This window comes from Dendrobates tinctorius, unplaced genomic scaffold (genome assembly GCF_039654945.1).
Source record: "Dendrobates tinctorius isolate UK_male_01 unplaced genomic scaffold, ASM3965494v1 ptg000368l, whole genome shotgun sequence".
NCBI lineage: Eukaryota > Metazoa > Chordata > Amphibia > Anura > Dendrobatidae > Dendrobates > Dendrobates tinctorius.
Window position 1 is genome coordinate 599,050 of NW_027362034.1, and position 26,146 is coordinate 625,195.

General features: G+C 51.0%; 2 protein-coding genes across 2 annotated transcripts in view; both read right to left on the minus strand.

The window, feature by feature from the left end:
• Positions 1–26,146, minus strand: part of LOC141075744 (uncharacterized) — a 559,419-nt gene that overhangs the window by 420,993 nt on the left and 112,280 nt on the right. The gene's annotated exons all lie outside the window — the stretch shown is intronic.
• The window catches only part of LOC141075732 (uncharacterized), a 79,722-nt gene continuing 75,422 nt past the window's right edge, over positions 21,847–26,146 (minus strand). The window contains exon 3 of the mRNA XM_073562880.1: positions 21,847–23,644. Coding sequence (XP_073418981.1) covers positions 22,022–23,644 — 1,623 coding nt within the window. The 3' untranslated portion in view covers positions 21,847–22,021. The remainder of the gene's footprint in view (positions 23,645–26,146) is intronic.

A 26,146-nucleotide genomic window follows, 5' to 3' on the forward strand; every position in this document is an offset into this window, starting at 1 on the left:
TATAAGGTGAAGCCACAAGACCCCTGCAGACCAGTGCTGAGGCTGACGGAGACCCCCGGAGCCACAAGACCACTGCAGCCCAGCGCTGAGACTGACGGAGACCCCCGGAGCCACAAGACCACTGCAGCCCAGTACAGAGACTGACGGAGACCCCCGGAGCCACAAGACCCCTGCAGCCTAGTGCTAAGACTGTCAGAGACCCCCAGAGCCACAAGACCCCAGCAGCCCAGTGCTGAGATTGGCAGAGACCCCCAGAGCCACAAGACCACTGCAGCCCAATGCTGAGACTGGCAGAGACCCCCCGGAGCCACAAGACCACTGCAGCCCAGTGCAGAGACTGACGGAGACCCCCGGAGCCACAAGACCACTGCAGCCCAGTATAGATACTGACGGAGACCCCCGGAGCCACAAGACCCCTGCAGCCTAGTATAGATACTGACGGAGACCCCCGGAGCCACAAGACCCCTGCAGCCTAGTGCTAAGACTGGCAGAGACCACCAGAGCCACAAGACCCCTGCAGACCAGTGCTGAGACTGGCAGAGACGCCCCCCCCGAAGCCACAAGACCACTGCAGCCCAGTGCTGAGACTGAGGGAGACCCCCGGAGCCACAAGACCACTGCAGCCCAGTACAGAGACTGACGGAGACCCCCAGAGCCACAAGACCCCTGCAGCCTAGTGCTAAGACTGCCTGAGACCCCCAGAGCCACAAGACCCCTGCAGCCCTGTACTGAGACTGGCAGAAACCCCCAGAGCCACAAGACCACTGCAGCCCAGTGCTGAGACTGACGGAGACCCCCGGAGCCACAAGACCACTGCAGCCCAGTGTAGAGACTGAAGGAGACCCCTGGAGCCACAAGACCCCTGCAGCCTAGTCCTAAGACTGGCAGAGACCCCAGAGCCACAAGACCCCTGCAGCCCAGTGCTGAGACTGGCAGAGACCCCCAGAGCCACAAGACCACTGCAGCCCAGTGCTGAGACTGGCAGAGACCCCCCGGAGCCACTAGACCCCTGCAGCCTGGTGCTAAGACTTACGGAGACCCACGGAGCCACAAGACCTCTGCAGCCTAGTGCTAAGACTGATGGAAATCCCCGGAGCCACAAGACCCCTGCAGCCCAGCGCTGAGACTCGCAGAGACCCCCAGAGCCACAAGACCACTGTACCCAGTGCGAAGACTGGCAGAGACCCCTGGAGCCACAAGATCACTGGAGCCCAGTGCTGAGACTAGCAGAGACCCCAGAGCCAAGACCCTTGCAGCCCAGTGCTGAGACTGATGGAGACTCCCGGAGCCACAAGACCACTGCAGCCCAGTGCTACGACTGGCAGAGACCTCCAGAGCCACAAGACCCCTGCAGCCCAGTGCAGAGACTGAAGGAGACCCCCGGAGCCACAAGAACACTGCAGCCCAGTATAGATACTGACGGAGACCCCCAGAGCCACAAGACCCCTGCAGCCTAGTATAGATACTGACGGAGACCCCCGGAGCCACAAGACCCCTGCAGCCTAGTGCGAAGCCTGGCAGAGACCACCAGAGCCACAAGACTCCTGCAGTCCAGTGCTGAGACTGTGTGTTCCTTGCACATACATGCAGGCTGGCCATGGATTCAGTGCTGAGACTGGCAGAGACCCCCCCCCCCGAAGCCACAAGACCACTGCAGCCCAGTGCTGAGACTGACGGAGACATCCGGAGCCACAAGACCACTGCAGCCCAGTATAGAGACTGACGTAGACGCCCGGAGCCACAAGACCCCTGCAGCCTAGTGCTAAGACTGCCAGAGACCTCCAGAGCCACAAGACCCCTGCAGCCCTGTACTGAGACTGGCAGAGACCCCCAGAGCCACAAGACCACTGCAGCCGAGTGCTGAGATTGGCAGAGACCCCCCCGAGCCACAAGACCACTGCAGCCCAATGCTGAGACTGACAGAGACCCCCGGAGCCACAAGACCACTGCAGCCCAGTGCAGAGACTGAAGGAGACCCCTGGAGTCACAAGACCCCTGCAGCCTAGTGCTAAGACTGATGGAAATCCCCGGAGCCACAAGACCCCTGCAGCCAAGTGATGAGATTGGCAGAGACCCCCCCGAGCCACAAGACCACTGCAGCCCAATGCTGAGACTGACAGAGACCCCCGGAGCCACAAGACCACTGCAGCCCAGTGCAGAGACTGAAGGAGACCCCTGGAGTCACAAGACCCCTGCAGCCTAGTGCTAAGACTGATGGAAATCCCCGGAGCCACAAGACCCCTGCAGCCCAGTGCTGAGACTCGCAGAGACCCCCAGATCCACAAGACCACTGCAGCTCAGCACTGAGACTGGCAGACAAGCCCGGAGCCACAAGACCACTGTACCCAGTGCTAAGACTGGCAGAGACCCCTGGAGCCACAAGGTCACTGGAGCCCAGTGCTGAGACTAGCAGAGACCCCAGAGCCAAGACACCTGCAGCCCAGTGCTGAGACTGATGGAGATTCCCGGAGCCACAAGACCACTGCATCCCAGTGCTATGACTAGCAGAGACCTCCAGAGCCACAAGACCCCTGCAGCCCAGTGCTGAGACTGATGGAGATCCCCGGAGCCACAAGACCCCTGCAGCCCAGTGCTGAGACTCGCAGAGAACCCCGGAGCCACAAGACCACTGGAGCCAAGTGCTAAGACTGACAGAGACCCCCGGAGACACAACAACATTGCTGCCCAGTGCTAAGACTGACGGAGACCCACGGAACCACAAAAATACTGCAGCCCAGTGCTGAGACTGGCGGAGACCCCCGGAGCCACAAGACACCTGCAGCCTAGTGCTAAAACTGGTAGAGACCCCAGAGCCACAAGACCCCTGCAGCCCAGTGCTGAGACTGGCAGAGAACCACAGAGCCAGACCACTGCAGCCCAGTGCTGAGATTGGCAGAGACCCCCAGAGCCACTAGACCCCTGCAGCCTAGTGCTAAGACTGACAGAGACCCCCGGAGCCACAAGACCCCTGTAGCCCAGTGCTGAGAATTGCAGAGACCCCCAGAGCCACAAGACCACTGCAGCCCAGCACTGAGACTGGCAGAGAAGCCCGGAGCCACAAGACCACTATACCCAGTTCTAAGACTGGCAGAGACCCCTGGAGCCACATGATCAGTGGAGCCCAGTGCTGAGACTAGCAGAGACCCCAGAGCCAAGACCCCTGCAGCCCAGTGCTGAGACTGATGGAGACTCCCGGAGCTCAAGACCACTGCAGCCCAGTGCTACGACTGGCAGAGACCTCCAGAGCCACAAGACCCCTGCAGCCCAGTGCAGAGACTGAAGGAGACCCCTGGAGCCACAAGACCACAGCAGCCCAGTATAGATACTGACAGAGACCCCCGGAGCCACAAGACCCCTGCAGCCTAGTATAGATACTGACGGAGACCCCCGGAGCCACAAGACCCCTGCAGCCTAGTGTTAAGACTGGCAGAGACCACCAGAGCCACAAGACCCCTGCAGACCAGTGCTGAGACTGGCAGAGACGCCCCCCCCCGAAGCCACAAGACCACTGCAGCCCAGTGCTGAGACTGAGGGAGACCCCCGGAGCCACAAGACCACTGCAGCCCAGTACAGAGACTGACGGAGACCCCCAGAGCCACAAGACCCCTGCAGCCTAGTGCTAAGACTGCCTGAGACCCCCAGAGCCACAAGACCCCTGCAGCCCTGTACTGAGACTGGCAGAAACCCCCAGAGCCACAAGACCACTGCAGCCCAGTGCTGAGACTGACGGAGACCCCCGGAGCCACAAGACCACTGCAGCCCAGTGTAGAGACTGAAGGAGACCCCTGGAGCCACAAGACCCCTGCAGCCTAGTCCTAAGACTGGCAGAGACCCCAGAGCCACAAGACCCCTGCAGCCCAGTGCTGAGACTGGCAGAGACCCCCAGAGCCACAAGACCACTGCAGCCCAGTGCTGAGACTGGCAGAGACCCCCCGGAGCCACTAGACCCCTGCAGCCTGGTGCTAAGACTTACGGAGACCCACGGAGCCACAAGACCTCTGCAGCCTAGTGCTAAGACTGATGGAAATCCCCGGAGCCACAAGACCCCTGCAGCCCAGCGCTGAGACTCGCAGAGACCCCCAGAGCCACAAGACCACTGTACCCAGTGCGAAGACTGGCAGAGACCCCTGGAGCCACAAGATCACTGGAGCCCAGTGCTGAGACTAGCAGAGACCCCAGAGCCAAGACCCTTGCAGCCCAGTGCTGAGACTGATGGAGACTCCCGGAGCCACAAGACCACTGCAGCCCAGTGCTACGACTGGCAGAGACCTCCAGAGCCACAAGACCCCTGCAGCCCAGTGCAGAGACTGAAGGAGACCCCCGGAGCCACAAGAACACTGCAGCCCAGTATAGATACTGACGGAGACCCCCAGAGCCACAAGACCCCTGCAGCCTAGTATAGATACTGACGGAGACCCCCGGAGCCACAAGACCCCTGCAGCCTAGTGCGAAGCCTGGCAGAGACCACCAGAGCCACAAGACTCCTGCAGTCCAGTGCTGAGACTGTGTGTTCCTTGCACATACATGCAGGCTGGCCATGGATTCAGTGCTGAGACTGGCAGAGACCCCCCCCCCGAAGCCACAAGACCACTGCAGCCCAGTGCTGAGACTGACGGAGACATCCGGAGCCACAAGACCACTGCAGCCCAGTATAGAGACTGACGTAGACGCCCGGAGCCACAAGACCCCTGCAGCCTAGTGCTAAGACTGCCAGAGACCTCCAGAGCCACAAGACCCCTGCAGCCCTGTACTGAGACTGGCAGAGACCCCCAGAGCCACAAGACCACTGCAGCCGAGTGCTGAGATTGGCAGAGACCCCCCCGAGCCACAAGACCACTGCAGCCCAATGCTGAGACTGACAGAGACCCCCGGAGCCACAAGACCACTGCAGCCCAGTGCAGAGACTGAAGGAGACCCCTGGAGTCACAAGACCCCTGCAGCCTAGTGCTAAGACTGATGGAAATCCCCGGAGCCACAAGACCCCTGCAGCCAAGTGATGAGATTGGCAGAGACCCCCCCGAGCCACAAGACCACTGCAGCCCAATGCTGAGACTGACAGAGACCCCCGGAGCCACAAGACCACTGCAGCCCAGTGCAGAGACTGAAGGAGACCCCTGGAGTCACAAGACCCCTGCAGCCTAGTGCTAAGACTGATGGAAATCCCCGGAGCCACAAGACCCCTGCAGCCCAGTGCTGAGACTCGCAGAGACCCCCAGATCCACAAGACCACTGCAGCTCAGCACTGAGACTGGCAGACAAGCCCGGAGCCACAAGACCACTGTACCCAGTGCTAAGACTGGCAGAGACCCCTGGAGCCACAAGGTCACTGGAGCCCAGTGCTGAGACTAGCAGAGACCCCAGAGCCAAGACACCTGCAGCCCAGTGCTGAGACTGATGGAGATTCCCGGAGCCACAAGACCACTGCATCCCAGTGCTATGACTAGCAGAGACCTCCAGAGCCACAAGACCCCTGCAGCCCAGTGCTGAGACTGATGGAGATCCCCGGAGCCACAAGACCCCTGCAGCCCAGTGCTGAGACTCGCAGAGAACCCCGGAGCCACAAGACCACTGGAGCCAAGTGCTAAGACTGACAGAGACCCCCGGAGACACAACAACATTGCTGCCCAGTGCTAAGACTGACGGAGACCCACGGAACCACAAAAATACTGCAGCCCAGTGCTGAGACTGGCGGAGACCCCCGGAGCCACAAGACACCTGCAGCCTAGTGCTAAAACTGGTAGAGACCCCAGAGCCACAAGACCCCTGCAGCCCAGTGCTGAGACTGGCAGAGAACCACAGAGCCAGACCACTGCAGCCCAGTGCTGAGATTGGCAGAGACCCCCGGAGCCACTAGACCCCTGCAGCCTAGTGCTAAGACTGACAGAGACCCCCGGAGCCACAAGACCCCTGTAGCCCAGTGCTGAGAATTGCAGAGACCCCCAGAGCCACAAGACCACTGCAGCCCAGCACTGAGACTGGCAGAGAAGCCCGGAGCCACAAGACCACTATACCCAGTTCTAAGACTGGCAGAGACCCCTGGAGCCACATGATCAGTGGAGCCCAGTGCTGAGACTAGCAGAGACCCCAGAGCCAAGACCCCTGCAGCCCAGTGCTGAGACTGATGGAGACTCCCGGAGCCACAAGACCACTGCAGCCCAGTGCTACGACTGGCAGAGACCTCCAGAGCCACAAGACCCCTGCAGCCCAGTGCAGAGACTGAAGGAGACCCCTGGAGCCACAAGACCACTGCAGCCCAGTATAGATACTGACGGAGATCCCTGGAGCCACAAGACCCCTGCAGCCTAGTATAGATACTGACAGAGACCCTCGGAGCCACACAACCCCTGCAGCCTAGTGCTAAGATGTGGCTCTGTGGTCTCTGCCAGTCTTAGCACTGGGCTGCAGGGCTCTTGTGGCTCTGGGGTCTCTGCCAAAGACCCCTGCAGCCCAGTGCTGAGACTGACAGAGACCCCCAGAGCCACAAGACCACTGCAACCCAGTGCTGAGACTGGCAGAGACCCCCCGGAGCCACTAGACCCCTGCAGCCCAGTGCTAAGACTGACGGAGACCCCCGGAGCCACAAGACCTCTGCAGCCCAGTGCTAAGACTGATGGAAATCCCCAGAGCCACAAGACCCCTGCAGCCCAGCGCTGAGACTCGCAGAGACCCCCGGAGCCACAAGACCCCTGCAGCCCAGTGCTAAGACTGGCAGAGACCCCTGGAGCCACAAGATCACTGGAGCCCAGTGCTGAGACTAGCAGAGACCCCAGAGCCAAGACCCCTGCAGCCCAGTGCTGAGACTGATGGAGACTCCCGGAGCCACAAGACCACTGCAGCACAGTGCTACGACTGGCAGAGACCTCCAGAGCCACAAGACCACTGCAGCCCAGTGCTGAGACTGATGGAGACCCCCGGAGCCACAAGAACACTGCAGCCCAGTGCTGAGACTGGCGGAGACCCCTGGAGCCACAAGACCACTGCAGCCCAGTGCTAAGACTGTCAGAGACCCACGGAGCCACAAGAACACTGCAGCCCAGTGCTGAGACTGGCGGAGACCCCCGGAGCCACAAGACCACTGCAGCCCAGTGCAGAGACTGAAGGAGACCCCTGGAGCCACAAAACCCCTGCAGCCTAGTGCTAAGACTGGCAGAAACCCCAGAGCCACAAGACCCCTCCAGCCCAGTGCTGAGATTGATGGAGACCCCCGGAGCCACAAGACCCCTGCAGCCCAGTGCTGAGATTGATGGAGACCCCCGGAGCCACAAGACCTCTGCAGCCCAGTGCTAAGACTGATGGAAATCCCCAGAGCCACAAGACCCCTGCAGCCCAGCGCTGAGACTCGCAGAGACCCCCGGAGCCACAAGACCCCTGCAGCCCAGTGCTAAGACTGGCAGAGACCCCTGGAGCCACAAGATCACTGGAGCCCAGTGCTGAGACTAGCAGAGACCCCCGGAGCCAAGACCCCTGCAGCCCAGTGCTGAGACTGATGGAGACTCCCGGAGCCACAAGACCACTGCAGCACAGTGCTACGACTGGCAGAGACCTCCAGAGCCACAAGACCACTGCATCCCAGTGCTGAGACTGATGGAGACCCCCGGAGCCACAAGAACACTGCAGCCCAGTGCTGAGACTGGCGGAGACCCCCGGAGCCACAAGACCACTGCAGCCCAGTGCTAAGACTGTCGGAGACCCACGGAGCCACAAGAACACTGCAGCCCAGTGCTGAGACTGGCGGAGACCCCCGGAGCCACAAGACCACTGCAGCCCAGTGCAGAGACTGAAGGAGACCCCTGGAGCCACAAAACCCCTGCAGCCTAGTGCTAAGACTGGCAGAAACCCCAGAGCCACAAGACCCCTGCAGCCCAGTGCTGAGATTGATGGAGACCCCCGGAGCCACAAGACCCCTGCAGCCCAGTGCTGAGACTCGCAGAGAACCCCGGCGCCACAAGACCATTGGAGCCAAGTGCTGAAACTGACAGAGACCCCAGGAGACACAAGAACATTGCAGCCCAGTGCTAAGACTGACGGACACCCACGGAGCCACAAGAACATTGCAGCCCAGTGCTGAGACTGGCGGAGACCCCCGAAGCCAGTCAAAGTGCTCACCACACATCTAGATAAGTTCCTTGGGGGGTCTAGTTTCCAAAATGGTGTCATTTGTGGGGGGTTTCCACTGTTTTGGTACATCAGGGGTTTTCCAATCGCGACATGGTGTCCGATCTCAATTCCAGCCAAAAACGTGAAATGGTGCTGCTTCCCTTCCGAGCTCTGCCATGCGCCCAAATAGTGGTCTACCCCCACATGTGGGGTATCAGCGTACTCAGGACAAATTGCACAATAACTTTTAGGGTCCTGTTACCCTTGGGAATATACAAATTGGTGAAAAGATCATTTTTGTGGAAAAAATATGATTTTTTTAATTGTACCGCTGTACGTTATAAACTTGTCAGAGACACCGCACTGCACTTGCTCATAGAGCCAGTGCACGTGTCCTGAGTACAGAAGCAGTGCTAAGAGTTACCTGGGGAGCAGGGCAGCAGAGGTGACCAGGCGTGCTTCAGGCTAATAGTGTCAGGGTCCAGTCAGCACTGGAAAGTAAAGATGCATAGGACCTGCGGACACTGAAACTGAATAGTCTGCACGGGACCTATGGTCATGTGACTGCAAGGGGGCGGGGCTTAGCGTCCTGTATTCAGATAGGACAGGACACCATACAACAACTCAGAGTCAGGCAAAACAGAGGTCACAGCAGTACGGGCAAACGAGGTACAGGAGGGACAAACAGACGGGTAGTCAGACAAAGCCAAAGGTCATACACAAGAGGACGACGTGGTACCAAGGGGACGAGCAGAGAGAAGTCGGGTCACAAGCAGAGAGTCATACACGAGAGGTAGCGCAGTACAAGAGGGTCAGGCAGAACTCGTAACAGGGACAGAACCAGATCACAACCGAACAAGCAAGCAAGTTATCAGGCACAAGGCACACGTATACAAGAGGTCACTTAACTCAGCCGAGGGCAGGAGTATAACTGACACCGGACCCAGGTCCAGTGAGCACTAAATAGCCTCCTGCTGCCAGAGAGAGGCAGCACAATTAACCCATAGTATAACCAGGACGGGTCAAAGCGAAATCCCGTCCTGGATCATGACAGTACCCTCCTCTCAATGGGGGGCCACCGGACCCCCAGGTCTCTCAGGGTACTTGGCGTGAAAGGCTCGGATCAACCGATCCGCATGAACTGATTGAGCAGGAACCCACGAGTGTTCCTCAAGACCATAGCCCTTCCAATGTATCAGATACTGAAGGGCGCGACGGACCAACCTGGAGTCGACAATTCGTTCCACCTCGTACTCAGCCTGCCCATCTACCAGAAGCGGTGTCGGGGAAGATGATGATCCCTCCCCACTGGACCTCACAGGTTTCAAAAGGGCCTTATGGAAAACATTAGGGATCCTTAGAGATGGCGGAAGACTCAACCGAAAAGCCACCGGGTTAACTGCTTCGGTAATTACATAGGGACCTATAAACTTGGGTCCAAGCTTCGCAGAGGGGACCTTGAGCCTTATATTTTTGGTGGATAACCATACCTTATCTCCGACCTGAAACACTGGACCCACGGATCGTTTTTTGTCCGCAAAAAATTTAAATTTGTCCTGGGCCTTCGTAATGTTATTCTGGACCTCCCGCCATACCTCCCCCAACCGCTGGATCGTCTCGTCCGCCCCAGGACACCCAGAATTCAAGCGGGAAAATTCTCCAAAATGAGGATGAAACCCATAATTGCAAAAAAAAGGAGATGTACCCATAGACTGGTTAGTGCGGTTGTTAAATGCAAACTCAGCCAATGGTAACACAGAACACCAATCATCCTGCCGGGCTGAGGTCAAACAACGCAGAATTTGCTCCAGAGACTGATTGGTCCGCTCAGTCTGCCCATTAGTCTCTGGATGGTAGGCGGATGAAAAGGACAGACCAATACCCAACCTCCTACAAAAAGCTCTCCAAAATCTGGACACAAATTGCACTCCCCTATCAGACACCACAATCAGGGGTACCCCATGCAACCGCACCACATGCTCCACAAACAATCTGGACAATGTTTCCGCATTAGGTAGAGCTGCCAAAGGTACAAAATGTGCCTGCTTACTAAACCTGTCCACTACGACCCAGACCACGGTATTACCCTTGGAAGGGGGAAGGTTGGTGATGAAATCCATGGACAGATGAGTCCATGGTCTCTCAGGAATTGGCAGTGGTACCAATTCCCCGGCCGGCCGGTTATGGGGAGTTTTCGCACGGGCACAAACCTCACATGCAGACACATACTCCCCAACATCAGAGGCTAAAGAAGACCACCAGAATATTCTAGCAATGGCCTTCCGGGTCGCTGAGATCCCTGGATGTCCACCCAGAACTGAGTCATGGAACTCCTGGAGGACCTTGAGACGAAACTGAGCTGGCACAAAAAGTTTATCCAACGGCTTAGCTGGAGGTGCAAGAGCCTGGGCTTCTCGAATCTCCCGTTCCAACACATTAGAAACCTCTGCCACTACCACCCCAGGCTGAAGAATGGAGGATGGAGGTTCCGGGTGGGACACCGGATCAAGACCGCGTGACAATGCATCCGCTCTGATATTCTTGGATCCTGGTCGAAAAGTGATCGAGAAGTTGAATCGGGAAAAAAAAAGTGACCATCTAGCCTGTCTGGGAGTCAACCTTTTAGCTGACTCAATGTAAGCTAGGTTTTTGTGGTCCGTGATTACCGTTATAGGATGAACAGCCCCCTCCAAAAAATGCCTCCATTCTGAAAAAGCCAATTTTACGGCCAGAAGTTCCCGATTCCCCACTGTCACATTCACGTGTGTCAGGACGCAGATGATACCGCAAGGCGAACCCACAACACACGTGACCCTGGATACAACGCCTCCAGTGGGGCGAATTTAAATAATAGCACGTGCAGGTGGATACGCCGCCACCACCTGGCGAATTTAGGAATTACACGTTAACATATACATTTCTGGAAACACCGCCTCCAGTACGGCGAATTTAAATAATAAGGGGGGAACCTGGGAAACTTTAACAATGGTGGGTCCTGCGATAGGGAATGGGGACATAGAGACCTCCTGCACTCCCCTGAGCCAGTGTCCCTGAACTCCTCACATTCCCTAAACAGGCTCCGAACCTGTCGCCGCACGCGTGCCTCAAAACCCTGGCTCGCCCTGCGCCTAAACCCTCACTAGGGAATAGGTCGGTGCAGAGACTAATCCCACCACTGCACTAATAACACACATGAGGAAAGAGACAATACAGGGGAAACACCACTTAGCTTTGCTCTGTTGCGTACGCTCCTAGCAACAGAGCCCACCACCTGTGTGCATCTTCTCCTCCACCCTGATCCATCACCATAACCGGATCCATCACCATCGTGCAGCCTGGGAGCTGAGTCCATCACTACTTGCAGCAGTCCAGTACACAGAGTCCCAAGATGAGTCCAGCCTCTGCCAAGAATCCAAGCATGCTCGAGTCCAGTTCTCAGCAACCAAGTCGAACATGCTGAGTGCAACTCTCTTCCAAGTCGCCATTCCTCTAAGCCATGCCCACACTTCCCGCCGACACCATAAACTGCGACTCCACCAGGCCATGCCAGTCCTTCCTGCAGACACCATTAGCTGGCACTCGTTCTCTCTGGCTGACTGCGCAGGACTCCTATCCAGCTCCATCCTTCCACCAGGCTCTCCAACAACTAAGCAAGGAATATCACCAACCATGAGTGAACACCCTGAGACCCATTTATAGAGTCCCACACCTGAACCATAATTAAGTGCAACCTAACCTAAGGTGCAATACCACTAACCACCACCGGGGACAGTCAAAACACCTTTGAACTTAACCAAAGTAAAAAAAGTTCACTTTGTGCTTTTAATACCGCCAGATCCAACACTGGATCATGACACCCACATCATAGTTTCTCTCCGCAGGGGAGAACTTCTTTGAGAAAAAGGCGCAAGGTCTTAAATTGGTCAAAGTGGCGGGTCCCTGGGACAATACCGCCCCCACCCCCACCTTTGAGGCGTCTACCTCAACAATAAATGGTTCAGAGGGGTCCGGCGGTTGGATAAGAACCGGGGCCGACATGAAACATTTTTTCAAAAACTGAAATGCCGCTACCGCTGCGGTTGACCAATTCTTGATATCGGCCCCCTTTTGAGTCATGTCTGTGAGGGGTTTAACCACCTGTGAGAACCCCCTTATAAATTTCCGATAATAATTAGCGAACCCTAGGAAACGTTGCAGACCCTTCAAATCACACGGTTGAACCCACTCGAGAATGGCCTGCACCTTATTAGGATCCATGCGATACCCTTCAGCAGACACGATGAACCCCAGAAAGGACAGTTCCTGAACAAAAAATAAACATTTTTCAAGTTTAGCAAACAGACAGTTCTCCCTGAGCCTTTGGAGAACTGCCCGAACATGACCAATGTGAGTCTGTTTATCAGGCGAGTAGATTAAAATGTCATCCAAATACACCACCATAAAACGTCCAATCAAATCGGAGAACACATGATTTATGAAATTTTGGAAGACCGCTGGAGCGTTGGTCAGGCCGAAGGGCATGACCAAATTTTCAAACAACCCTTCAGTAGTGAAAAAAGCAGTTTTCCATTCATCTCCGTCCCGGACTCGGATAAGGTTATACGCTCCCCGTAGATCTAATTTCGAAAACCACTTAGCTCCGGACAACTGATTGTATAAATCAGGAATAAGTGGAAGGGGATAAGTATTCCTCACAGTTATTTTATTTAACTCACGAAAATCGAGGCATGGGCGCAAACCACCGTCTTTTTTTTTTACAAAAAAGAACCCTGCCGCCACAGGAGAAACAGAAGGCCGAATATGTCCCTTACGGAGGCTCTCGGAAATATATTCCTTCATCGCAGCCCGTTCCGGACCCGAGAGGTTATACAGGCGGGCTTTGGGCAATTTAGCACCTGGAACCAGGTCAATGGCACAATCAAATGGGCGGTGTGGTGGTAAAACCTCAGCCTCTTTTTCGGAGATAACGTCAGTATAATCTATCAGGCACTCCGGAATGCCTTCTAGACCCACGGACGACACAGACACAGAAACAAGACATTTCTCAGAGCAATAGGGACCCCATTTAACAATGTCCCGAGATTCCCAATTAATCACAGGCAGGGCCGGACTGGGACTAAAATTCAGCCCTGGCATTTGAAGTTACACAGGCCCACTAGTCACATGGTGACTATATAATATCTTTGTACACTTGTAGTTTACAAGAAGTGAGAGGAGATTAACACGACTATATAACATGTAGTCATAGCTGTGCCCAGTATTTCAGCTCAGTCCTATTTATTGCTTTTAGGTACAGTACTCCTCCCAAATCTCTGTCCCCTTTTGTATGCACGGTGACAGAATTCCTGGCAGAACTGCTCTCTATTGGGCAACCAGACCCCCTGGTCATAGCCGCCCCTATCATACCTCCCAACTTTTGAAGAAGGGAAAGACGGACAAAGATTGCGGCGGGCTGCGCGCGCCGCTGCAAATTTTGGCCACGCCCAGCCACACCCATTTCACAACTAGTCACACCCATGTGCACACCTAATCGCACCCATTTAGCACTGCTGATCACACTGACTGGTACTGAGGGCACAGTGGCTGGCATTATGGGCACACTGACTGGCACTAAGGAAGAGAGAAAACAGAGAGAGAAAAAAGAAAACAGAGAAAGCGAGAAAGAAAGGGGAAAGAAAGAAAGAACAGTGAGAGACAAAGAAAGAACAGAGAGAGACAGAGAAAGAACAGAGAGAGAAAGAAAGAGGGGAAAGAAAGAAAGAACAGAGAGAGACAGAGAAAGAACAGAGAGAGAAAGAAAGAAGTAAAGAAAAGAAAGAAAGAACAGAGAGAAAGAGAGGAAAGAAAAAGAAAGAAAGAGGGGAAGAAAGAACAGAGAGAAAGAAAGAACAGAGAGAGAAAGAAAAAGAGAGAAAGAAATAAAGAAAGATTCTACAAAGATACTATAGCAGCCCGGCTCCCATTGTAGTGCCCACCTGAGCCTCCCAGTGCAGGACCTATCATGATCCGCTCACATGGCCGGCATCCCCGATTCCAAGGCGATCCTGCTGTCTGCGCTGTCGGAGGAGGACACGGTGATGGATCTGAAGCATTCCTAGTTCCGTCACATTCTCCTCAAGAAATTATCTCATTTCCGGTCAGCTTCCAGCACATCACTTCAGGTGGAACGTCATGTGTGTCTTTTAAAATGCTCCTCGGGGCTCCGCCGTGTACTCCTGTGTCCGTGGGAAAAGCCCGCTTTGTATGCTTTGTACACACTTGGCTCCGCTCCGTACATCCCGTACACATATGGCTCCACTCCATACACACACGGCTCCACTCTGTCCACCTCGTACACGCGTGGCTCCTCTCCGTACACCTCGTACACACGGCTCCTCTCCGTACACCTCGTACACGCGCAGCTCCTCTCCGTACACCTCGCACACGCGCAGCATGTTCTCTTTGCTGCTCCATTTGGGGTGGTGGTGGTGCTGATGGTGCTGCAGTGGTCTCCTGCCATCTCCTGCGCCTGGTTGCTGTCTTGGGTGGCATGTTGGGTGTGGCTGAGGGTCCCACTGTCATGCTTTTATATATGTGTCTTGTGGGCAGAGCTACTGAGCATGCTCAGACCCAAAAAACCGGATCCGGCGCATTGCGGCGCTCATAGGCTTTCATTGTGTGAAAAAGACAAAAAACGTTACAGTAGCCGTTTTTTACAGACGCCGGATTGCGACACATTGCCGGATCCAGCGAAAACCGGATGAAACGCATGGCCATCCGGCCCGATCCGGCGCTAATGCAAGTCAATGGGGGGAAAACCGGACCCGGCATTGCAGTCAGAAGTAAAATACAACAGTGCACTTATAATATCTGAGTGCTTACTTTATGATTCATAGCTGTTCATCTGTTCCCCCAACAAATGATTTCAGTGATAAAAACTGACATCCTGCCAAGTTTGAACAAGGTCTACTACTTCCCGGATGCCTCTTCTGCACAGTACAAACATAAGAAAACTTTATAAATGCCTGCCATCACAAGAAAGATTTTGGAGTGGAAGCTGAATTGCCCTTTTTTGCCACAGGTCATGACAAATGTGTATGTGATGATTTAGGATGCCCCGTGAAACGTTTTGTAGCTCGGGCTAGCCACCAGAGGACATATTCAGACCAAATCTTATCTCCCTTGCAGCTTTTCAACTGGAGGGAGAAAATTATTCCTAACATCCAGATCATGTAGTGTACAAACCAGGACTATGAAGAAGAGGAGAGTTTGTTAAAAGATTGATTTCTGTAAGCAGAGCCCATCAGAGAGACCCAGCAATACTGGACTGTCATCCCAGGTAAGTGAAAAAGAAAAAATAACAATGAATTTATCATTCAACAGTGACGTCCATGAAGGGATTGAAGGTGGCTGTCACGGCCCCGGGTTCCACTTACCTTGTTGCACGCGCTTCCTGACATGTCCCCACGCCCGGCCTCCGGCTCCCTCGGCGTCGGGCGCCTGCGCACTGCCTCCCTCCTGGTGCGCAGCCCCCTGGGTAGTATGACACGCTGGCCCCGCCTCCAACATGGCGGCACCCAGTGCTACTTATGCCCGGCGTCTGGACAGGTAAGACGCCTGTTCTACTAATGCGGTGACGCTGTCTCATAGCGTTCTCTGTGTTACAGGCCCCTTCTACCCTGCCTCTGTCTGTGCAGTGTCCCTGGTCTTAAGTACCTCTATTCTTACCTCTGCCTTCGCTGTGTGCTGTATCTTCAGTTCCCTCTCCCTTTGCCTCCACCTGCGCTGCCTCCGACAGCTCTCCCTCTGCACTCTTGCTATACGGTACCCTCTGTTGGTCCTTACTCCTTCCCTGTCCTGCTCCTTCCATCCTCCCGTTTTGTGTTTTATCAGTACTTCTGCTTTTGCAGCCTCCAGCTATTGCCACCCGCTGCGCTCCGGTCCTGCGCTCCGCCTGTTCTCCACGGCCTCTGTGTTCCCCTGGGCTCCCTGTACGGATTCGCCTGTGCCTCCTCTCCTGTCTAAGCCCAGTCGTCCCTTTGGTTCCGGCTGTCGCGGTTCTATCCCCTGGGGGTCTACCCCTAACACTCCCTGTATAGGGGGTGGTTCTCACCTGGACGCTCGCCCTTAGGGGCTCTGGAGCCGTGACCCAGAGGGTCCACTTCCGGGTTGTCTCTGCATTCCTCTTGCTACAGCAACCGTAACAGGTTGCTGATCCCGCTGGAGCCACGGCTGCCCAAAAAGATTTGGTTTTCCTTCAGGAAAACCAGATGCGTTGATGTCCTTTATGAAAACTATGGACTCGCGTCTTTCCGCTCTCCAATCCTCTGACCGTGGTAACGCTGCCCAGTTGGCTGGCTTACAGCAAGAATTGGCGCAGCAGCGTGATACCCAGTCACATATCCTCAGCTATATGGCTTCAATAGACGGTCGGTTGCTTGCCTTGCAGTCGGCCGCCTCTGCTCCTCCTGCTGCGGGTTCCCATCCTCCTCCGCAGTTGGCCAAACCACCCCGGTATAGCGGTGACGCCAAATTATGCCGGGGTTTTCTAAATCAGTGCCGTCTTCATTTTGAATTACTGCCCCAGCAGTACCCCACAGACCGAGCCAAAGTGGCCTTCATCATCTCTCACCTAGAGGGGGACGCTCTGGCTTGGGTCAATCCCCTCTGGGAGCGTGATGACCCTGTGGTTTCCCAGTTATCTGTATTTATGGACACTTTCCGTCGGGTTTTTGACGAACTGGGTCGATTAGCCTCCACCACTGAGGCTTTGTTTAGCCTCTGCCAAGGTTCCTTAACCGTGGGCCAGTACGCCATACAGTTCAGGACCCTGTCCGCCGACTTAGGTTGGAATAACGAGGCGTTGGTGGACGCTTTCTGGCGAGGTCTCTCGAGTCATATTAAAGATGAGCTCACTGGTCGTGATACCCCTACAGCTCTGGAGGATTTGATTTCCCTGGCCACACGGATAGATCTCCAGTTTCAGGAACGGGCCAGGGAGAGAAGGGTTTCTCGTCCTTTATCTTCTCTTTGCAGACCACCCAGTTCCCGACCCAGGATCCTCTTCTCTGCCTCTGCTCCCTAACCTATGCAGGTGGACTGCCTGAAGCTCTCTGACCAGCGTTGTAGGGAGAGAACCCTCCAGGGTCTTTGTTTCTACTGCGGTAGCGGCTCCCATTTGCTCCAAACTTGTCCTGACCGTCCAGAAAACTCCTCCACCTAGGCCAGGTAAGAGAGGCCTTCCTGGGTGTTTGTGATACCTCTCTACCCCTCACTTTGTCTGTCCTCTTGCATGTTGATGGGAAGCGGGCTTCTCTGGTGGCCTATGTGGACTCGGGTGCTGCCGGAAATTTTATTAGGCTTGAGGAGGTCAACAAATTTTCTGTTCCTGTGAGGCCCTTAGAGAACCCTCAAAGTCTCACTTCCGCAGATGGTCGACCCCTGCTAGAGACAGTTACCCATGTCACTCATGAGGTAGAGTTGCAGGTAGGAGCCCTGCACAAGGAGAAAATTATGTTTTATGTCTTGGCAGGTCTTTCCCATCCAATCCTACTCGGTCTCCCTTGGCTGGGCTCCACGAGCCCACCTTAGATTGGCATAGCGGCAACGTCTTGCGCTGGGGGGGTCTTTTCAGGCTCGGTGCCTGCTGCCGCTGCATCCCGTGGGTACCCCTCTTCCTTCTCCTGTTCTCTTCGGATTACCGTCGGCTTATAGTGCCTTTGTGGATGTTTTTGATAAGAAACATCTAGTCAGTATAGTCTAGATTATAGTCTAGAGATTATACAGTCTAGTGTGCATGGGGAGTGTGTCATCACAGACACTTGGATGAGTAAGCATGGCCAAGGGGGTCACATCTCGCTGACTGGGCACTGGGTGACTCTACTGGCTGTGGGGACAGGTACTGCTCCACAAGTCTTGGAATCCCCAAGGCTTGCAGGACAAACCTCTACATTTAACACTTCCTCCACTGCTTTTGCCTCCTCTATCACTTTTAGGGCCTCCACCTGTGCCCTCAACCTCTGCCTTAATGAGACACGCGTTCCAAGTGCGGAGCAGATCCCCACCACCTCCGTACTGCACAGCCAGGGCTCTCTGCAATCAGGCAGTCTTAAAATTGATATGTCTTGGAGATTGCAGTCATACAGCTGAAGAGTTGTGGACAGTTCTCCAGGCTCAGTTTGATCAATGGCTGTCTCCGCTGAACCTGCATGCAGGGAAGGTGATAAGGGTGCAAACTTGGTGGCGGCCCTACGGCAAGGCAAGCCCACACACGTGCCTTGCATGGCTCATGTCCTCAACTTGGTGGTATAGCGTATTCTCCACCACTATTCTGGCCTGGGTGAACTGCTCAAGAAGGCACGTAAGCTGTGTTCTCATTTCTGCCATTCACACCCCTCTCCTCATCGACTTGCAGTGGAATTCCACTCTGCACGATGGAGCGACTGTGGCAGCAGCAACAAGTCCTGACGCAGTATGTCATGTCATATAGCCTGGGCCAACGCCGTATGGACCTGGTGCATGTCACATTTACAGAGTGCGCACAGATTAAGTACTTCTGCACCCTTCTGCACAGTTTAAAAATGGCTACTGAGATAGTTATCACTGATGCCTCCATCATCAGCATCACTATTCTGGTCATCTATATGCTGGAGAAGACATTGAATAGCTTGCGGGAAGAGATGGTGGTCCCAGAAGAAGAGGAGGAAGCAGAGGAGGATGCAGAAGGGATAATACTGTCTCTAAGTTCAAGACTGTCGCAACACAGGTGGGTGCCAAGGGAGGGTGGATTACTGTGATCGAGGGGGGGTGATAACAGACAAGCTGTTATGGAAGGTGCAAGATCCGAGGAACAAATGGAGGAGAAAGAGGTGATGGGCGAGTAACTGTCAGATGAAGAGGATAATACTCCCCTCTGTTATTCGTGGTTGGTGAGATGGGACGGAGGAAACGAGCCTCATTGTTACCCAGTCACCAACACAGCATGGGCTTGGACCTCATGGTAGAGCCCTACATACGAGTGCCTTCTTGCTGCACTATATGCAACATGATGCCTGTATAGTTATGATTAGGAATAATGCTGACTACTGGGTTGCCACTTTATTAGATCCACGTTATAAAACCAAATTTTGCCACATGATCCCTGCCCTAGAAAGGGAACAGCGAATGCTGGAGTATTGAAACACGCTTTTACACAACCTTAAGAGAGCTTTTCCCTAAGACAGCAGTGAAGCACACAGTTCGAATCGCGGTTGTTGACTTCCAACCTCCGGACCATCAATTCTTCAACGCCAAAATATTAGCAGCAGCAGCAGTGGTGGAAGTAGAAGAAGCAATTTCTGTGAGTCCTTTGACACTTTTTTAGGCCAACGCATGACGTGGGTTACTTGCTTACATATTTTGGCCAAAATATTAACTAATACCTCTCATATTTTTTATATGTGTTTTTTGCACTTTATTTTTCAGGGTGCAGTTGGGCCCATTCAGTCTTGTAAACTGTGGTGTCTGTTCACATTGGATGCATTTGGATGGCACTAGACAGCCCGCCTGATCTAATAGTATGGGCGTAACTAATATGCTGTTAGCCTGGATGATGTGCATTCCCATTGTGTGAACAGCGCCGCACACAAGTCTTCATTGTGCATTAATATACCAAGCAACCGCCCCTCCATACATTGGTAGGTTGTGAGCGGTTATCTCATCGGTATTCTTGCACCTGTGTTGCCCCCATATTAACTATATGGGCCCACTCACCCTGACAGTGCATTTGTTTGGAGGTCTGGGCAGGTCGGCATCTCTGCTTTTTGCTGTTTTTGAACATTTGACATTTGCCTGAATTTTTATATCTACACATGATTTACACAAATTATATTTTCTTGTGGTAACTCTATACTATTTAACACTAGAAGCTGTGTATTTTTGTAATTATTTGTATGTATACATGATTGATTACCACTTCTGTCTCTGTAAAAACAATCCCCTTTAACCCCTTTCTGACATCGGGTGTAACTGTACGCTGATGTCGGACTCCCTCCTTTTGATGCGGGATCTGGCGCTGAGCCCACATCTTTTCTCGCACATGATGGGCCAGAAATCCCGCACATCGGTGACCCTGTCACGTGATCACGAGTCACCGATAGGTTGGCATGCCAACCAGAGGTCTCCAGCAGACCTCTATGGTTGTCACTGCCGGATCCTATGAGCTCTGCCCAGTGGTTGGCGCTCATAGCAAGTGAGCAACTCTGCTACATGCAGGTGATCTGATCATTGCCTGCATGTAGCAGAACCGATCGGGTTATAGCAGCTTCTAGCCTCCCATTGAGACTATTGAAGCATGCCTGTGGAGACATGGGGTGGTCAGCGCACACCCCGGTCCGCTGGCCGAAACAACATGGATCAGGGATCATTCCACCGAATGCAGGCTCTCCCTTTAACATGGGCATAACGCTACTCAGACAACACACAGTGAGGGTAATGCAGTGTGGCAATGCTTTATTGTACCACAAAACAGGCAGATAACACATAGTACAGTCCCAGCAAAATACCCAACAGAGTGCACATTGCAGAGTCTCATCCTTCCGCTGATTTGCTCCAGGGGTCGCTACCCCACCTGTGGCACACACAGAGAGGAGGTAACAACAAGCGTAGGAAGATGACAATCCATTCAGTCCATACAAGCTAAAAAAGGCCAGTTGATCCGAGGATCACAACCTGGCTTCTCCAAACGTATCCATGGTTCAGCGATGGTCAGTGGAGCAGATCTGTATTCTTCCAACCAAGGCTGAAAACCCCTAGGTTGTTTCCTGTAGAATGATAGATCCATGTCCCTCGTGATGTAAAAACTATACGAAGTATAAAGTTTGAAGTCTGGGATCTGCCGATATGTGGCTAGTTTTCTGTTTCAGATAACATGATTTTAATTTTTTTTTGTCCAGTCGCGCTTGAATATAGATCAATATTAAATAGTCTCCTGATGACGCCTTTGGTGAGGACAATGAAACCCATAGAAATAAGAGGCTTGGAGAGTGAGTGTATATGTCACCTCACCCTATATACTGAGATGTGGGGTATATGTTTTTTTCTATTAGTCACCTTCTGACTAACCTGCAGGGGGCGAATTATGGGTATAGTTTTATATTTGGAATTAATAAAGTTTAGTTTTATCCTATTTTCATCATACATGAGGAATGACAAGAGACAACCCATTTAAGAAAGTTCAATTTTGGTTAAAACTATTCCAACATTATGAACATAAAAAAGGCTTCTCCCCTATGTGACGCTTCTGATGTTTATTAACAGCTGATTTCCAAGTAAAATATTGACTATATTAAGAAAATCAAAAAGGCTTCTCCCCTGTGTAACTGCTCTGATGTCTAACAAGAAGCGCTTTCCGGTTAAAATATTTCCCACATTCTGAACAGGAAAAAGGCTTCTCCCCTGTGTGAGTTTTATGGTGATTAACCAAATCTGATTTCTGGTTAAAACATTTCCCACATTCTGAACAGGAAAAAGGCTTCTCCCCTGTGTAAGTTCTCTGTTGAGGTGGCTCAGTCGCTAGCACTGCAGCCTTGTAGTGCTGTAGTCCTGGGTTCAACTCCCATCTAGGACAACATCTGCAAGGAGTTTGTATGTTCTCCCCGTGTTTGCGAGGGTTTCCTCCCACATTCAAAAGACATACTGATAGGGAATTTACATTGTGAGCCCCATTGGGGCCAGTGATGATAATGTGTGCAAACTGTAAAGGGCTGCGGAATAGGTTAGTGCTATATAAAAAGAAAGATTATTATTAGTAGTAAGATTCCATTTCTGTTAAAACATTTCCCACATTATGAACAGGAAAAATGGCTTCTCTGATGTGATCAAGATTTATTTTCAATTAAACATGAAGGAAGTTTCTCCCCTGTGTGAGTTATTTGGTGTGGAACAAGACTCCCTTTCTGGTTAAAAATTATTCCACATCCTGAACATGAAAAAGGCTTCTCCCCTGGTGAGTTCTCTGGTGCCTAACACAATCTGATTTATTGCAAAAACATTTCCCACATTCTGAACATGAAAAAGGCTTCTCCCCTGTGTGGGTTCTCTGGTGGGTAACAAAATTTGATTTGTACGGAAAATATTTCCCGCATTCTGAACATGAAAAAGGTTTCTCCCCTGTGTGTGTTCTCTGGTGATTAACAAAATGTGATTTATGTGCAAAATATTTCCCACATTCTGAACAGGAAAAAGGCTTCTCCCCTGTGTGAATTCTCTGGTGAGTAACAAAATGTGACTTATGTGCAAAACATTTCCCACATTCTGAACAGGAAAAAGACTTCTCCCCTGTGTGAGTTTTATGGTGATTAACCAATTCTGATTTATGGTTAAAACATTTCCCACATTCTGAACAGGAAAAAGGATTCTCCCCTGTGTGAGTTCTATGGTGATAAACCAATTGTGATTTCCAGTTAAAACATTTCCCACATTCTGAACAGGAAAAAGGCTTCTCCCCTGTGTGAGTTCTTTGGTGTCTAACAAATTGTGATTTAAGTGCAAAACATTTCCCACATTCTGAACAGGAAAAAGGCTTTTCCCCTGTGTGAGTTCTATGGTGATTAACCAAATCTGATTTCTGGTTAAAACATTTCCCACATTCTGAACAGGAAAAAGGCTTCTCCCCTGTGTGAGCTCTATGGTGATTAACCAAATCTGATATCTGGTTAAAACATTTCCCACATTCAGAACAGGAAAAAGGCTTCTCCCCTGTGTGAGTTCTATGGTGATTAACCAAATTTGATTTCCGGTTAAAACATTTCCCACATTCTGAACAGGAAAAAGGCTTCTCCCCTGTGTGAGTTCTTTGGTGTCTAACAAATTGTGATTTAAGTGCAAAACATTTCCCACATTCTGAACAGGAAAAAGGCTTTTCCCCTGTGTGAGTTCTATGGTGATTAACCAAATCTGATTTCTGGTTAAAACATTTCCCACATTCTGAACAGGAAAAAGGCTTTTCCCCTGTGTGAGTTCTATGGTGATTAACCAAATCTGATTTCTGGTTAAAACATTTCCCACATTCAGAACAGGAAAAAGGCTTCTCCCCTGTGTGAGTTCTATGGTGATTAACCAAATTTGATTTCCAGTTAAAACATTTCCCACATTTAGAACAGGAAAAAGGCTTCTCCCCTGTGTGAGTTCTCTGGTGAGTAACAAAATGTGATTTCTGTATAAAACATTTCCCACATTCTGAACAGGAAAAAGGCTTCTCCCCTGTGTGAGTTCTATGGTGATTAACAAAATTTGATTTCCGGTTAAAACATTTCCCACATTCTGAACAGGAAAAAGGCTTCTCTCCTGTGTGAGTTCTCTGGTGAGTAACAAAATGTGATCTCTGTATAAAACATTTCCCACATTCTGAACAGGAAAAAGGCTTCTCCCCTGTGTGAGTTCTATGGTGATTAACCAAATCTGATTTCTGTATAAAACATTTCCCACATTCTGAACAGGAAAAAGGTTTCTCCCCTGTGTGAGTTCTATGGTGATAAACCAAATCTGATTTCCATGTAAAACACTTCCCACATTCTGAACATGAGAATGACTTCTCTGCTTTAGTAGCAGTTTGTTTTTTATTGCCTTTTTTGTGACATTGCTTTCCCTTATTACTCAGTAATGAATCAGAAGATGGGACCTGTTTCATAAGATCAGATGACAAATCTTTGCTATGAATGGATGATGATATATCTGGAGTAATAGCAATCACTTCAGTTGTATCTTGTAGGATCTCAAGATCATCAGATTTAAAAATTGAAGATGTCAACTGTCCCTCTGATCTCCTGGTACAGTCATCTGCTAAGATAAAAAAACAATTATTATTTATTACTAAAATATCCTTTAGTTTTATATTTTTGAACATTTCTACTTAAATTGTCCATAAAAATGGCAAGCTATGTAAAAGCTTTAATTATTTACCAAGACAATGACAGTTCACAGTGTAATAGAAAACCTTGTTGGATGAGCCAGTAGTGTGTGGTGTTCAACTGTTTGTTCATTCTGCCTCCCAAATATCGAATACAAAGAAACCAATCAATGTTATGTAGGCGAAAATAATACCAATTCTCATCTCACAAAAAACAAGTCCCCACTCAGGTCCATCATCTGTCATTGGAAAAACAGAGGTTCCCACACTAATAGTGGCTCAAAGGCTGTTGAAAAGCAACAAGGTTTCTATAAACCAATCCAGCAAAATCCGCTCTCACTTCGGAGTCTTGCAGTGTGCGCAAACAACATTTAGGATCCCTGTATTTAGCAATATTATAGTGAGAAGAATCCACTTAATTTGTGGTGTCTCCTGGAGCACAATCTGGGCACTATGTGCTGGGTAATAAAATGGCAAATGTGTAATTTTCACTCCAACATCCACTGCATGTTAATTTCCGGAAAGTTGCTGTGGAGTCAAATTATTCACTCCTCCTACACACATGGTCAAAATTTTGGTACCCGTTGTTTAATGAAACCCACAATGGTCACAGAAATAACTTTAATCTTACAAAAGTAATAATAATTAAAAAATCTATGAAAATGAACAACTGAAAGTCAGACATTGCTTTTCAGCCATGCTTCCACAAAATTAAAAAAAAAATAAAACTCATGAAATAGGCCTGGACAGAAATGATTGTACCCTTAACTAAAATATTTTATTGCACAACCTTTGGAGGCAATTGTTGAAATAAAATGATTCCTGTAGCTGTCAATGAGACTTCTGCTCCTCTCGACAGGTATTTTGGCCCACTCTTCAAGAGCAACTACTTCAGTTGTCTCATGTTTGAAGGTTGCCTTTTCCAGACGGCATGTTTCAGCTCTTTCCAAAGATGCTCATTAGGATTTAGGTCAGGGCTCATAGAAGGCCACTTCAGAATAGTCCAATATTTTCCTCTCAGCCATTCTTGCGTGTTTTTAGCTGTGTATTGTGTGTCATTATCCTGTTGCAAGACCCATGACCTGCGACTGAGACCAAGCTTTCTGACATTGGGCAGCACATTTCTCTCTAGAATCCCTTGATAGTCTTGAGATTTCATTGTACGATGGAGATTCTAGACACCCTGTGCCAGATGCAGCAAAGCAGCCCCAGAACGTAACAGAGTCTCCTCCATGTTTCACAGTAGGGACAGTGTTCTTTTTGTGATATGCCTCATTTTTCCATCTGAGAACATAGAGCTGACGTGCCTTGCCAGAAAGTTCCATTTTTGTCTCATCTGTCCATAGGACATTCTCCCAGAGGCTTTGTAGCTTGTCAACATGTAGTTTAGCAAATTCCAGTCTGATTTTTTTTCAACAATGGTGTCCTCCTTGGTCGTCTCCCATGAAGTCCACTTTGGCTCATAGAACGACGGATGGTGTGATCTGACACTGATGTTCCTTGAGCTTCAAGTTCACCTTTAATCTGTTTACAAGTTTTTCTGGGCTCTTTTGTTACCATTCATATTATCCGTCTCTTTGATTTGTCATCAATTTTCCTCCTGCGGCCACGTCCAGGGAGGTTGGGTACAGTCCTATGGATATTAAATTTCTGAATAATATGTGCAACTTTAGTCACAAGAACATGAAGCTGCTTGGAGATGGTCTTATAACTTTTACCTGTAACATGTTTGTCTATAATTTTCTTTCTAATCTCCTGAGACAACTCTTTCCTTCGCTTCCTCTGGTCCATGTTGAGTGTGATACACACCATGTCACCACACACCACAGTGAGTATCTGTAGCCTCTATACAGGCCACTCACTGATTCCAGGATTGAAGACACCTGTGATGCTAATTAGTGGACACACCGCGATTTACACATTCTGTGGAAGCCTGGTTGAAAAGCAATGTCTGACTTTCATTTGTTCATTTTCATAGATTTTTTATTTATTATTACTTTTGTGAGATTCAAGTTATTTCTGTGACCATTGTGGGTTTTTCTGTCATTAAACGAGGGATACCAACAATTTTGACCCCGTGTGTATAGATTACAACCCTCAGGGAATTAATTTATAAAATGGAATCACTTTATGGGGATTTCGACTATTCTGGTTTTCTGTCATTTAGTTATATTAGGGCTTCTG